The sequence below is a fragment of the Lytechinus variegatus genome, chromosome 3 (assembly GCF_018143015.1).
Source record: "Lytechinus variegatus isolate NC3 chromosome 3, Lvar_3.0, whole genome shotgun sequence".
Taxonomy (NCBI): domain Eukaryota; kingdom Metazoa; phylum Echinodermata; class Echinoidea; order Temnopleuroida; family Toxopneustidae; genus Lytechinus; species Lytechinus variegatus.
Window position 1 is genome coordinate 5,194,191 of NC_054742.1, and position 15,834 is coordinate 5,210,024.

At 36.6% G+C, this 15,834-nt stretch overlaps 1 protein-coding gene across 3 annotated transcripts; it reads right to left on the reverse strand.

Moving 5' to 3' along the window:
* Window positions 1–256: 256 nt before the first annotated feature.
* LOC121410056 (THAP domain-containing protein 5-like) lies at window positions 257–14,908 on the reverse strand. Of its 3 annotated transcripts, none has more exons than XM_041601902.1 (6): window positions 14,704–14,908; window positions 7,684–7,889; window positions 4,772–4,912; window positions 4,118–4,452; window positions 1,145–1,260; window positions 257–469 (listed from the first exon to the last, which is right to left on the reverse strand). In XM_041601902.1, the coding sequence occupies exons 2-5, from the start codon at window positions 7,840–7,842 to the stop codon at window positions 1,257–1,259; spliced, it is 639 nt and encodes a 212-aa protein (XP_041457836.1). In that variant the 5' UTR covers window positions 7,843–7,889; window positions 14,704–14,908; the 3' UTR covers window positions 257–469; window positions 1,145–1,256. The 3 variants fall into 3 exon arrangements, with proteins under 3 accessions (XP_041457836.1, XP_041457835.1, XP_041457837.1); XM_041601901.1 differs by lacking the exon at window positions 14,704–14,908 and adding an exon at window positions 13,308–13,557; XM_041601903.1 differs by lacking the exons at window positions 4,772–4,912; window positions 14,704–14,908 and adding an exon at window positions 13,308–13,559.
* Window positions 14,909–15,834: the final 926 nt, after the last annotated feature.

Below are 15,834 nucleotides of genomic sequence, written 5' to 3' on the forward strand. Positions count from 1 at the left end.
ATTGAATCACTAAATTTATTGAATTGAATTTACTGAATTTATTAAAGTCAAATTTATTTCATTAAATAGATACATAGGAACATCCATTGTGTTCCTGCAAATTTACACTTTAAAAAAGTATTTCTTTATCCTGTAAAAGAATGAATAATTGTCTCAGTTTGTCAAAGATGTTGCGTCATTGGCTTTTGAGTTTCAATTAGATTCATTTCATTATTCATAAGTGTTTTTTTGCTGCTGTTGGTTTTTTTCTGATGTGTTTGTTGAAACTCCAGCTGAAGCTGTGGTTGCTGTTAACGTTCCCGGAGTGTTTGTTGGACACCTTGATGTTGTTGAGGTTGCCAGTGTGGTTTTTGCATCTCCTGCAGAAATTGTTGATGCTGCTGTAGTTGTTGCTGTTGGTCAATGTAGTGTTACATCTCCTGTGTGTTTGCTGCTGTTTTTGCTCCTACTGTGCATGTGATTGAAGTACCTGAAATAGTAATTTATAATGCATATGAGCAAGATACTAAACTTATTCCTAATTTCAATTTCATTGTTAACCCTTAATAGAGTGGGGGGGGGTGGAGGCACCTCTTGGTACTTTGCAAGATTTATCCAAATGGACAAGATCCTCAGGCACTCCCGGGATGACCTACCAGAATAGCCTCACAGTAAGGTGTATTAACAGGATTTTGTACTCATAACATTCAGTTGATTTTGCATGAACTCAATTCATCAAATGAATGTAAAGGGTCTACCAGTAAAAAAAATTCTGTGAGCTTTTTCGGGTAATCTTTCTGAGTCCTTTTACTCCTTTAATGAAATATTAATAATAAAATACATGATGAAGTGAGTTTGACAGTTATTTGACATGTTGCATCTTATGTGCTAGTGGTGGGGTCAATCATTATAGAAATGCAGAATATACATGTACATGTACCAATTTGGCAAGAGAAAGCAAGTCACATTATCGACCAATGATTGATATTGGTTTGTTACTTTTGCAGCTGAAAAAAAAATCATCAACACCTCAAACTAAGAGTTTAATTCTAAAATTTGGATTCCTGACAAAGAGCAAATCAAGAAGACAAAAATCATTCAAATTGTTATTATGACTTACTTTCTATGCCAAAATGAATCAGAATTATAAATAAGTTTAACTTACGTTTAAATCACATTTCTAGGCTCTTTATCTGGCTCTTCAAACCCTTCAGTTGTTGATTCTGGCATGACTTTCTGATACTATTTTGTGTCCTTCTGGAACTGTGGACAAAACCTCACCTGAAGGAATAAATTAAAATTTTCAAAAAATGTTTGGCACTATAATTTTTTTTCTCACATGAATACATTACATGTATATCAAAAGAAAAGAAAAGGAAACTTCATTTGACTATTAGGTTTTTGTCAGGGGGGGGGGGGGGGTAAAGGGGTCAAGATGGGTCAATATGATGAACAAAAATGCAATAGTAAGTAATACATAAGGATCAATCTCTGGTTGAAAAACGTCACTTCATGCAATTATTCCTCATAATTCATCTTGCACACACATATACACATAGTGAGGATGGGTGAGAGAGAGCGAGCATCGTCATCGTACATGCAAAAAGTATTAAATCCATCACTGATGTATAGATGGGGGCCATGCCCCCCAGTCAGACTGCAGGTCCCAAGAGAGTGGCTTCTTTCATCCAAATGATATTCATGACTTGAGATGTTTTGTATATTTAATGAGCTTGACGCGGACCATAACACCTTTTCATTCGGTCATTGCTGCTCTAACTGTGCATCGAATTTCATGAATTTGGTACCATTGTAAAGAAGAAGAATCATTCTTTCATGTCATATGTTTGGATTTATTCAAAGATTTTGTAATATAGGTTCAAAGTTTGATCTAAAATATGCTATAAAATAAATATTTTCACCTGACAAAAGTTGCTATTTTCACACTTTATTTGTGTTTGAGCCCAAATGATTTTTATATCATGATAAAGCTGAATATGTATGCTTTGAAACGATATAGGTTTCAAAATAAGAATTGGTTTAATCGGGTCAAGATCACACTTTTCATTTGCCAAGTACATAAAGCAGTTTGAAAACAAGAATACTGCATTCTGATTGGTCAAATGGACCACCCAGTGGCAAATTCCAACGGTTCCAGTGCCATGGTTCGTAGGAAGGTCACACTTCCCATGTGGTAATCTCCTCAAATACCCTGTGCCTGTTGTTCTGTGAACCTTATCCAGCCAATCAGAACTCTGGATTTCATGCAAGTACAAAATTACAGAAATCTCGTATTGTACCTTAGTGGGAAAAGTGTGATCTTGACCCGATTAAAAGGTGCCGCATATCAAGAGTGGCATTGTGAGAAAGAAAAGAAGTTCAGCTTTATGGTGATATGGATATCATTGAGGCTCAAAATAAAAAGTTTGCACAATGTGCAAAAGAAAATGGAAGAAGAAAATTAAGTTTTGAGGCACACTTTCAGGCCAGAAATTTACTTATTTAACAAAATATTGTATACAAAATAAATGACCAATATGAAAGAGTAACTTTTACTCTATCTGATAGTGCAATAATATTTAATTTAACTTGAGGTTAAAAAGTAATGCCAGTAGTTGCAGTAAACACTGATTTCATGAGAAAGTCTGGCTTAATTGTCAGTATATCATCGAGGATCTAGATTTGGTAAAGTTACATAAACTGAACTTTGTGAAATCTTGAAATCTACGCTGAAAAATGTTCACACTGAAGATCACCAACACAGATAGGCACACGTGGGACAGTGTATTATTATTGCTGGAATATGAGCTTATTTTGCTTATTTCTCAGCAATTACACAATTTCTTCCAGAATCCTTTGGCACATATTTTTTATTCATACAAACAGACACTTGGGTGGTCATTATATTAGATTCTGTAAAAAGTCATTTTGAGATCGTTACCAATACTGGAATTTCTCTTTAAAACAGGTAAATTCTTAGACTCGAGAAAGAAAATCTCACGAATCACAAGATTTTGCAAGGATTCAGCCACGAGATGATTTGGATGTATCTGGACTTTTTGCTCATTAGCATAGGGACCTGCGGTCTGACTGCCCCCCCCCCCAATGTTTAACGACCAAGAAAGAAAAGGAGAAAAAGAAAGAAAGCGAACGAGAAAGGGTGAAATAGAGAGTATTTACTGGATATTATTACGTCAAAATCTTTCCAAATTTTGATTTCTGTATTAAAAAGTTCTAAAATTTTGCACACTCCCTTCGCTCTCTTTGGAGAACTTTTGTTCCATTCGCCATATTTAGCCCTCTCAAAATATTTGGCTCATTACGCCACTGAATTCAATTGTAAGAATTTTATGTTTGCTTAATGTAGACTTAATCTAACCCTAATAAGACTGCCAGGGTATTTTGGAGGCAGGAAAGATGGGCGGAAGGGGAGTGGGGGCCCTCAAGATTGACCGTTAATTGCGCAATTGTGAAGAAATGCAAAATGCCTGCCACAGATGAAAAAATTGTATATTTGATCATTCTAAAATTATTTAGAATTATATATTTTACTAAATCATGCATGAAATTAGAATTTGGCTGGAAATCTATAAACACAGCCCTTGAAGTTTTTGTTCAGACACATAAAAATTAATTGATATCAAATACCTTTCATATGTATTTTTTTCCTTTCTTAAGTATTTCTTTGTTTTTTTTACTTTTTTTATATTGTTGACAAAATTTTCTGATCATAAGCACAATGAAATTAATTGATTTTAATCAGTAAAAATAAACATTAACCGGTATGATACAATTATGAATTCTGGCTAGAAACAGATTTTGCATTGGATTTGTCCATGAAATCACATTTTAGTGCAATTCTGACATGTGTAATTACACAATGCACAATGTTGCATAATTGCAGAACCGGGTACCCAGGTGTCACAAATTTTGTCTGAAAACTCATAAACTTTTTTTAAAAAAGGCTTTATAATGACGCGGCACAATCTTTCACGTTGTGGATTTATCGTGAAAATTTTTGGGCTCCCACCGCCTTTTTAGGGTTAAATCAGATAGCACATCATGATGGGTTTTACTGATATTCATTCTGCAACCCATATTTCAAAGACTATCCATCATATCTGACATTGATTTTTACCTGTGGCAGTATGTTAGTCTCTGCATTTCTACAACTGTGGCCAAATATTCTACTACTAGTTCATTAGATGGGCCCATGGCATTTTTCTTATTGTAGGAGACTGGCAAGCCCTGGCTTTGAAGTTCCTGGTATATCCTTCTCCAGCTGCAATATCTGGTCAGTTGAGGACTTGGGGGCTTTGTGTCAGGAGTGGTCTTGGTAATGGCGGTGGCAATGGTGATGGCAGTGACAGAAGCAGACTTGGTGGTGGTGACTGCAATTGCAGCATTGTTGATGGTGGTATATGCCTCATCACGACCAACATTAGCTCCTGCTGCCATGCTGCTGGTCTCCATCTATTATGTTTTAAATAGAATAAAACATTAAAACAATTGATTATTAACACATCAACTTCAGAACACTAGCATATTGATAATAAAACTTGTAGATTAGCAGTCAAAGCATAAAATGAACTTCCACAGAAGACTACATGTACCTTCTAATAGAATTTCAGACCACCTTGAGGATGTTATGCTCAAAGCAAGGTTTTTATTTGACAACATTGGTCAGAGGGACATGGATTTAAATGTCAGAATACAACTGGTATCATTGGTTGATCAATCATACTGTACAATACCCCATTTAGATATATGTTGCTGTTATCTTCCACTTTACCCCTCTTAGATTTTTGGCATTGAGTAGTAGTCCCAGGGAAGGTGCTGAAGACTTTGGTACAGGTGTCTTTGCAGTATCTGGGAGGTTGCTTGCTGAATCTAAATGACTTTCTTTCGAGGGTTTCCCTGGTTTGTGTGCATTCTGTACGAGAAGAGTGAATAAAAAAAAAACATTAAAAAAAGAAGAAAAATTGAATAAACCGAGATGCAAGAATGAAAAAAATGACTTTAAATTTGTCAAATTAATATTCAATAGTACATTTAGAATAATATTTGTTTAGAAATGAATCCTTTTCAATGGACTTGCAGCAAAATAAACATGTTTAAATATTCATGATGATTTATTAACCCTATCTGGCCCCAAAGGAGGAAGGGGGGGGGTCTTAAAGGGATGGTCCAGGCTGAAAATATTTATATCTTAATACATAGAGTAGAATCCACTGAGCAATATGCTGAAAATGTCATCAAAATCGGATAACAAATAATAAAGTTATTGAAGTTTAAAGTTTAGCAATATTTTGAGAAAATAGTCATATCATGAATATTCATTAGGTGGGATGATGTCACATCCCCACTTTCCGTTTGGTTCATAAAATCATAATTTTTTCATTATTTCATACATGTGTAAATGATGTGTCTCCATTATGATGAAATAAGTTTCAGCAATTAATATCTAATGTACTAAATCAGTTGTCAATCCAATTTTTCTAGTTCTTGGAGGATAAAATTTAATAAACATAATTTCATATAATAAAATTCAAAAGAACAATTTGAGATGTGACATCATCAGCCCACCTAATGAATATTCATGACGACCGTTTTCACAAACTATTGTTATAAACTATCAAATTCAATAACTTGATTATTTGTCATCTGATTTTGATGAAATTTTCGGCATTTTGCTCAGTGACTTCTACTCTATTTATTAAGCTACATGTATAAATATTTTCAGCCTGGACCATCACTTTAATAAGCCCCCCTCCACATGTTTTGCAATAATTCCACAGTTAGAAACATGTCCTCATATTTTTTTGTTGGTCAAGTCTCGCAGAAGTTTAGGGACCAAGTTTGCGGCATCCGGATACGCAGTAATGCAACAATGTATGAGTTCATGTCGGACCTAGAATTGCTCAAAAACATTATTTTTCTTACAAATCTAATCCAATGGAAATTCTATTTTAAATCATAAATGACAAATGCATCATTATTCTTGTACTTATTGGTTGAAAATTATAAAATCTTTGCTTTGTCTCAAAATATTATATCTATATTTTGATATTAATAGATGCTCTAAGATCTTATCTTTGAAATGGCATTTAAAAAATAAATTCATGCTTGAGCGAACATGGGACGTTTTATACTTTTAGACTTTTGGCTAATCAGCAGACTTATAATATATTCATTATCTTTGCCATAATTTTCGAAAAATGCTGTCAAATTTCACTAATAAATTTATTCATTTACCTGAATTACATTGGTTTTAATTTGAACTTCTTTTACCTTTGAATTTTGCTTCATAAGTAAGAAGACTTTCTTGTCAACCCAAGTGAGAAGATTTGCATTTTTAATTGGGAGAATTTGTAATCATTCAAATCCTTTTTATTATGTGAAACAAATTATGTTATGGTACCTTTGATAATAATTATGTGAAACAATTTATGTAATGGTACCTATAAAAGACATGAATCCTATTTTCAAGGGGTCATTGAATCCTTCACCAAGTTTAATTATGTGCTTGACAGGACAAACAAGAAAATATTCATGTCTTTCAATGGCAATGGTGTATTGAGTCAATTTTGAAGGAGCAAGATATGGCAGATCAGGTAAAATGCATTGAAAAGTTGTGAAGCGAGCAAGCAAAAATTTCCAGTTTTTACTAAAATATCCAATTTTGTGATTTTGACATAATATTCAGAATAATATCATATTTCACTTTCTATGTTTTCTGTTATTTTTCTTTCCACTTTTTTCCTTGGTCATAATTTTGTATTGGGAGGGGGGGAGCACCCCGAGCCCCCACCCCTCAGTATGCCACTGTTCAAAGGCATCATAACCTTTGCAGAACACAATGAAAGGATTAAAAAAAAAACACGCTCTACCATAATTTGGTTTTAAAAAATGTTCTTGCCTAAGGAAGGAATATTCAAAACTAAAAGAGAACATATTAAAAAGGAACAACACCACAACTATCCAAATAAATAAGTAGATTTGGAAATGAATTTTGACTGCATAATTCGAAAATTATGGCAAAGATAATGAAAAGGTTAAGAGGAATTCTGCTGATAGCAAGAAGTCCGACCATCATATTATGCCATTTTGGCGCAAGCTTCCTTTTTTACCCCAGACAAAACAAAAATTTGTGTTTGCGTAAGCACGAACAAAACCAAATTATTTTAATAGCATTTGAAGGATAAGACTCCATAGCATGTATTGACACCAAAATATTGAGATCATAATTTGAAACAAAAATTTTATAGACTTTTCAAATCTATCCCATTTTTTCATACGCACTGTAGAACTTGGGAACTTATTTAGAGATTTACTTAACTGTACAGCAGAGAATTCTCTATTTATGCATAAAATAATTTATCAAAAATGAATTTTAATAAATTATGAAAAATCAGCAATACACCCTTAGCTTTGCAATTTCAAAGAAGCTCATGCTAATTATGTAGGGCTAAACCAAATTTTTAATTTGTTTGATCATTTAGTAAGCGTTAACTTAAAATACACAGTCCCCTGGTACACAGTATAGGCCGAGGTCCATGGTGACCCTAACGAATAGGATAATTTTCATTTCTCTTTGGCTACTGAGAATGGAATATTCAAAACATTGTTCTGTCAAACCAAAGGTAGATAGATAATACAGAGATTATATTTCTTTAAAACACGTATGATATAGATCTACTGTACCTTCTGATGACGAGGCGGCAAATTAAATGTGGTTGGGACAGCATCCTGTCTTAGACGAATCGTTTGCCCAGTCCTGTCAAAGCAAGCATCTTCAAAATGATCAGAACAGAGTACAGAGCTCTTGGAGGAATTCGATGAAGCTTGCTTCATATTGACCATCCATACTGTGTTACAGTACCAGTTCAGTCCAACGGCTGAATGGGAATCTGCAGCAAATGTAAACACATGTCATGAAATCAATTATATATAATTAAGAAAACTCTAGGCCTACTCAGCAGCGGCCCGTTTATCAACACCTGGACAAGTGAGTCATATTTATCTACCAACCACAGAGTTAGTTCCTATCTTTAGGATTTTTAACAAGAAATAATCCATTAATAACGTTATATTGAGACTATCGGTAGAAAGTACAAGAGATGTAGCCTTAATCACATAATAGCATAATTTTCAAAAAGTTAAATTATGATAAAACTTGCAATTATTGTGATAAATCAGGAAATACATCCAATCAAAAAATAGCAGAGCCAAAACTAGAACTAAAGCTTCGGTCTCTGTTAAAGGGGAATCCAACCCAAATAAAAACTTGTTCTTAGGGGAATAAGAAAAATCAGTCAAGTTGATAGGTGAAAGTTTGAACACTATCTGACAAATAATAAGAAAGTTATTTTTAAAGTTGTGAATATTGGTAATCCCTAGATCCACGAGACTGCAAATTGGCCACATATGTGATGTCACAGTGATGTAAGGCAAGGACTACTCTTCCATGTACTCCAATACATAAAATGGCTAATATGTCATTTTTTCAAATGTTTTACTTCAAATTTTTATTTTTCTTTCACATGAGGACATAAAACAATATACTACCAGGGTTATATTTAGATTACTGCCCCAGGGGAAGGGCAGTTAGGAGAAAAACACAAATCCCTGATAATTAAGTACATGGCCTATGGGAAAGTTGTCCTTGCCTCTTGTCATAATTTACTTACCCAGTTGCCACTTTGAAATCTACATAATCATAGGGATTTCAATTTTAAAGCAGCCATAACTTTCTTATTGCTGGTCCGATTTCTTTCAAACTTTCACCATTCTGTTTTATCTAATTTTCTCCTTTCCAACACTATATTTTATGACCAAGGCTGGATTCCCCTTAAGTGTAAAGGCATCTGGCCGAGCGTTGTTGGAGCGGTCGTGGAGCGGAGAGAAAAAAAAATCATCACCGCTCGCTACCGTTTACCATTTTCAAGTTCGATTTGTTTTTTTGTTTTCGATTTTTCCCCCATTTTGAGAGAAAAATTCTACCCTCTTTCCCTACCGCTCCAACAACGCTCGGCCGGTGTGACCATGCCTTTATGTTGGTTGTTCAGCTGAATTTCGTTGGCTTCACTCACCAAATACAGAAAAAGATATAAAAATACTCCTCGAGACAGAGGGCTGCCAGCTGTCTACTAAAGGCAAAACATGCATCAAACATAATTAAACCATGCAGACTTGGGGATTAAAATGCCGAGAAAAATGAAATCATCACTAATTCATTTTGAACATGACTAAAAAACAAGGCAAAAGCAATTTTTGTCTCGCCCACTTATGAAAATAACCAGAAATATTGTGATTTGCGAGGGCACGCAAGAATTATATCGAAACTTCATTGTGAAATTACTGGGATGGAATAACACTTGTCATACCAGCCTTGCACGTAAACTTTAATATTGACCTGAAAATGACCTTTGACCTTACCATGTGACATCCGACTGCAGCATAAGTCTGCAAGTTTGGTTGAAAAGTGACTTACGGTTGCGGAGTTAGGTGTCATAAGAGAGTCTTGCATGTAAACTTTAACCTGTAAATGACCTTTGACCTTTCCATGTGACCTCTGACTGCAGCATAACATGCAGGTCCCCCAAGTCCATCTACCATCCAAGTTTGGTTGAAAAGTGACTTACGGTTGCGGAGTTAGGTGTCATAAGAGAGTCTTGCATGTAAACTTTAACCTTTCCATGTGACCTCCGACTGCAGCATAACATGCACGTCCCCCAAGTCTATCCAACATCCAAGTTTGGTTGAAAAGTGACTTACGGTTGCGGAGTTAGTTTTCATAAGAGAGTCTTGATGTAAACTTTGACGTTGACCTGAAAATGACCTTTGAACTTATCATGTGACCTCCCACTTCAGCGTAACATGTGCAGGTCCCCCAAGTCCATCTACTGTCCATGTTAGGTTGAAAAGCGACTTACGGTTGTGGAGTTAGGTGTCATAAAAGTGTTGCATGTAAACTTTAACGTTGACCTGAAAATAACCTTCGACCTTACCATGTGACCTCTGACTGTAGCATAACATGCAGGTCCCCCAAGTCCATCGACCATCCATGTTTGATTGAAAAGTGACTTATGGTTGCGGAGTTAGGTGTCATAAGAGAGTCTTGCATGTAAACTTTAACCTGTAAATGATATTTTACCTTACCATGTGACCTCTGACTGCAGCATAACATGCACGTCCCCCATGTCTATCCAACATCCAAGTTTGGTTGAAATGTGACTTACGGTTGCGGAGTTAGGTGTCATAAGAGTCTTGCATGTGAACTGTAACGTTGACCTGAAAATGACCTTTGACCTTACCATATGACCTCAGACTGCAGCATAACATGCAGGTCCCCCAAGTCCATCTACCATCCAAGTTTGGTTGAAAAGCGACTTACGGTTGTGGAGTTAGGTGTCATAAAAGTGTTGCATGTAAACTTTAACGTTGACCTGAAAATGACCTTTGACCTTACCATGTGACCTCTGACTGCAGCTCAACATGCAGGTCACCCAGGTCCATCTACCATCCATGTTTGGTTTAAAAGCGACTTACGGTTGTGGAGTTATGTGTCATTACAGGTTTGTGACGGACGGACAGACGACATTTGGATCCCTTAGTCTCGCCTTCACCTCTGGTGGGCAGGACAAATATGTCATACGGACGTTGAGATATGCCGCGAGAGCTTTTCTCGAAAGGGTGGGTTGAGGAGGAAAGTCAAACAAAACACACCTTTTCGGGACAACCGGGGGAACTTTCCATGAAAGGCTGCATGTGTTTAATATTTTTTCTGAACCAATCGTTTCTATGAAAATTAGTCTTGAAATAACAATATAACAGTAATATAGACACTAGACAGAGGTGCATAGATGGGGGGAGGCTTGGGATGCTCTCCCCCCCCAAAAAAAAGGGAAAGAAAAATGAAATATAACATTTTCTGAATATTTTTATGTCAAGCTACAAAATGTGATTTTTTTTAATGAAAAGCTTGCTCGCTCACAACTTCTATTGAATTTTGCCTGATATGACACATCTGACTCCCTCAAAATCTTGGGCTCATTTTGTCTCTGATTATTAGGAGAAAAAGAGAGCTTGCAGTTTTTGTGATTCTGAATAAAATTTCATATTAATGAAGTAATTCAGGACACAAAATAATTACACAAAGCCATATGGAATTATGAGAAATAGTAAACAAATATATCAGGCTTTGAGAAAGTATAGTTGAATTATTTATCCGAGGTTGGTCTGACAATTACTTCCTGAGGGGCGAAGCCCCGAGGGAAATATAGTAGTTTTGCCAGTCCAACCGAGGATTAATAATTCCCACTATGCTTTCGAATGAAACGCCTGATATATTTGTTTTTTATCCAACTTTTTATAATTTATAACCAAAATCTATGTGATGAGCTTGCAAAGTCCGGTTACTTGAGTTGAATTACCTACTTTTCTCTGAGCCATCGTGCTCAGCAGAACGCAGATCAGTGCCTGTGCCGACACATCGCTGGACTTGCCCGGGAGAGAGCGCGCTGGCCGGTGTGCCTGAGAGTTTAGCTAGATCCAGTTTTGTGAAATAATGATGTCAGACCTCGATATACTAGTATCCAAAAATATATCGAGGTATGACGTCAGAGTTGATATTCGGTCACATGATGCTACTTGAACCAATAGTACTATACATGATTTACTCTATGTAGGATATAATGTATTCTATTCTATAGGCGTAAGTATTTGCATAGAAGTGTGATGAAACAAATCAGTGGCGAAGTGAGCCAAAGTTTTGAAGGGGCTAGATATGAATAATTGGGCAGATCTTTTTTTTGTGAGCGAGCAAAAAAAATAAAAATATTTAACTTTATAAATATCCAATGAAAGCATAATATTCAGAAAAAATATATTTCACCATTTTCTTTTCTACTTTCTTGGTCATAATTTATTTTTGTAGGAGAGGAGAGGGGGCAAGCGCCCGAAGACCCCCTCGCCTCATCTGTGCACTGAAGAAATTACTTTGAAACTGACTTTCCTTTGCAAGCTGCTGGATAATCTTTATATAATAGTTACCATGCAAGGACGGCTGCACTGCCGAGACTATTGAAAATAAATACATGAAAATGCGCAAAATTTGTGTTTTCCCTTCTTTCCTTCCGTTTTGTTTCACCTGCATAGGAGAGTAAAATTATATTATAGGCGCTGTTTTTCTGACGGTGGCGGCATCAACACCAAATCTTAACAAAAGGTTGTGTTTTTTAAATGAAAACTTAGAAACCTAGTTCATGAAATTTGGGCATAAGGTTAATCAAGTATTGCTAAACGTCCTGCCTGAGTTTCAGGTCACTCAGTTGTTGTGTGTCCGTACAGGTTGTGTGTCCACACGATCAATGTTAGAAAGTCATTTGAAAAAAGTTAGAAGCGAAGTTTCATCAAATTTTAGTACAAAATGTTGGGAAATATAAAGAACAAAATAGAAGATGATTACAAGTATTGAATTCATATTTTTAGTGTAATCCAAAGACAAAAAGGAAGGCTTCAAAAAGATTGTTTACATTCATAATTCCGAAGCTTCGTTATTCCGAAGGTTTGGATATTCCGGAGGTTCGTTAATCTGAAAGCGAAATAAGGTTCGTTGTTCCGAAGGTCGGACGATCCAAAAATTGAAATGACGTTCGTTGTTCCAAAGGTTCGTTAATCCGAAAAGGAATAATGAGAGTCATAATTCCGAAGGTTCGTTAGTCCGAAAAAAAATGAGGTTCGTTGTTCATTTAGTTTTTTCGGATTAACGAACCTCATTTCGTTTTCGGATTAACGAACCTCATTTCGTTTTCGGACTAACGAACCTTCGGAATTATCACTCATTATTCCTTTTCGGATTAACGAACCTTCGGAATTACGCCACAAATGTTCGGATTAACGAACCCTTTTTCGATTTAACGAACATTGTGGTTCAGGCAATAATGAATTCACGTGTTTTGGAATTACGAACCTTCTGAATTACGAAGTGTAACCAAAAGATAACATGTCCGGACACTGGACCCCCTCCTATATTAGTTTTGTTTTTAAAGATCGTGATGTTCCATGAGTTTTATATTTCCCCATAAAATCCCACCTTTGTCACTCGGAATATCAGATCGACTTAACGGACACGATGTTCAGCCAGATGGAGCGTATAGTAGTGGTGGTGAAGTGGAGCCGGCACAAACATCGCTCAAAGTAACTAAACTTGTACTAGTAATGAGTGGGGCTAGGACCTAGGCCAAACATACTTAGGCTACCACAACAGGCGATAGGCTTTCTTACCCCTCCAAAGATAACTTCTTAAATTGGAGATAAAATTTTACCTTCTAGGGTGACCTTTTCTTGGACTTGCCCTATACCCTGTACCATGAACCGTTTTGGCAGTGGATATCTAAGTCAGTGGGTCGCGCATGGGATCTCATTCTCACTTCTGGTGTCCATACCACATGATTTTTCTGTGCGCGGTGGCGCATCTTTGGGCCCGAGCCGAGATAGGCCTCGACTCTAACATTAGAGTCTACGGACAAGCCCAACTCATAGTCAAGGGTTCATTACATGCAGAAACAGATCTAGAGGGGGGGTTGCAACCCCCCCAAAAAAAAAAAAAATCTGGGGACCATTTTTTTTAAATCTTATCTTTTTTAAAAAACTTGTAATTTTATTTTATTCTATTTCTATGTCTTCATTTAATTTATTATTATTATTTATTTGGGGGGAGGGTTGGGCAAACAAATGTCACATAGTCCTTTTTGCCCCCCCATCAGCTTTTTTGAGGACACGGGCCACCGCGGAAGTGACAATCTAGGCCAGGGTTGCCAATTCTCATCCCCAAACAAAAATCCCCCCATTAAAAAAAAAAAAAATGGGGGATTGCAACTTAATTTTACAAATTTTCATGGGGGTTAATTTGGCAACGACCTCTATATAAAAAATAGTGGTGTTTTAGATGCAAGGAAACGCCATTTTCACACACAGATTTTCAAAAATTTTCCCTACGTGGGAGGGGGGACACCCCCCCAAACACCCTCGCTTGCTCCGCTCGGTTGGACTCGGTCGCTACGCTCCCTCACATACCACCCCAACCCCCCCTTTATAAAAGCTGGATCCGCCCCTGACATGCCACAGCGCACAGAAAAACCAAGCCATTACTTAGAAGTGGTGTGTTTAATGCCTTATGGACGTGGACATCACTTGCAGAAGTGGGATCGCAGCAAGCCAGCATGCGCGACCCACTAACTCATTAACTGTCAATTCGAAATCCACTGCCAAACATGGTTCAATGGTTTAATTTACCAGTATTAATACTAACCTCGCAATGCGTGTGGGTGCCCAAGCTAAAGCTGTTTTTAATAATCTAAAAATAAAATCACGTCAATCACTGACTCAGTCAATAATTATATAAAATTTGTCATCCAATGAAGTTTCCAATTTCAACATGCATTTTGCTCTGAGTCAGTCTGAGTATGAATTTTACACCATTAATCAAAATCTAGGCCTAAATATCAGCCTGTATAATTCATTACCATTTTAGGTGTGCACAAAAGACCAATCCCCCTGGCCTGGCATGGGCATGGTCGACTACAGTAGGACCCTACACAAACTTGAATACACGGGACTATAAATTGCACAGCTTCTTGCAAATGCAAGTTTGGCAACGACTAACGAATTCCCATTTTGTTTTCAACGTAATTTTGAAGTCGAAAACATAGCTAAACTTACGAATGCAATGTCCGTCCACATTCTACCAATTAGAGAAGTTGTTTGCAGCTCTCGTTGACATGAATAACGTGCAAGCTAAACAAGAAAGGTTCACCAACATGCCGACCTGTGAGTGTGACCGTCCCGCGCCCGGATATCGATCGAGCGAAGATATCGGCTTGAGCAAGGTGCAGCCAATCAGCGACGATCTCATATTCCCTGCCAGAAAGAGGAGACAGAATTATTTTACATGGACGGAATTTTTTGTGATGTGACACAAAATCATTTTGTCGACGGAATTTTTTGTGATGTGACACAAAATCATTTCGTTGACGGAATAAATATTTGCATCGCAACGAAATGAATTTCGAGGACACAATTTTATTTCGTCTCGAGGAAATTGATTATAAGTGTGACACAAAATAAATTTTGTATACGAAATCAAACTGCATCATGACGAAATGAATTTCGTTGGAGTGAAACACATATTTTCCTACAGAATTTTCCTTTGGACAATTGGGGTGCTATTTCGTTAGATCAAAATTCATTTCGTGTGTACGAAATAAATTTTGTGGACGAAATTACATTTCGTCTCGACGAAAATTTATTTTGTGTAACAAGAATAATTTTGTATACGAAATAAAACTGCGTCATGACGAAATCATTTTCATACGAACAAAAAAACTTTTGTGTACGGAATGACGTGAATTGGACGGAATTTACCATCGGACATTTGGTGCGCCATTTTGTATGGCACGCCAAATGAAGTTTGTGGACGCAATTACATTTTGTCTAAACGAAATTTATTTTGTGCATTTCGTCGAGACGAAAATGATTTTGTGTGACACAAAATAAATTTTGTGTACGAAATTAGAAAAGCGTCATGACAAAAATTGCGAACAGCGAACAGATCAAGAACAGGTATTATTAATGATGGCGCTGTACATAAATCTGCACTGTGTCGCGTTGGGTGTGCAACTGTGCCGCATCAGCCGTTTACTCTGATGGGGTCTATATATAATTTTGCCTGTAGACAAGATTGGGCTTTATTGACGAACAAGAAGACAGATGGTGGAGGCTAATCTTCGCCTCGCTTACAAATACATTAAAAAAAAAAATCAGCTCGCGCTTCACGCTCTCACCTATTCAAAT

Bases quoted from the DNA above. Each gene is read 5' to 3' on its own strand.
- LOC121410056 (XM_041601901.1), bottom strand. From the start codon at position 13,353: ATGGTACAGGGTATAGGGCAAGTCCAAGAAAAGGTCACCCTAGAAG. The intron at 4,913-7,683 runs GTACAGTAGATC...CTTCTCGTACAG, and splicing joins TGCCGCCTCGTCATCAGAAG to AATGCACACAAACCAGGGAA. The intron at 4,453-4,771 runs GTAAAGTGGAAG...AAAACATAATAG, and splicing joins ATGCCAAAAATCTAAGAGGG to ATGGAGACCAGCAGCATGGC.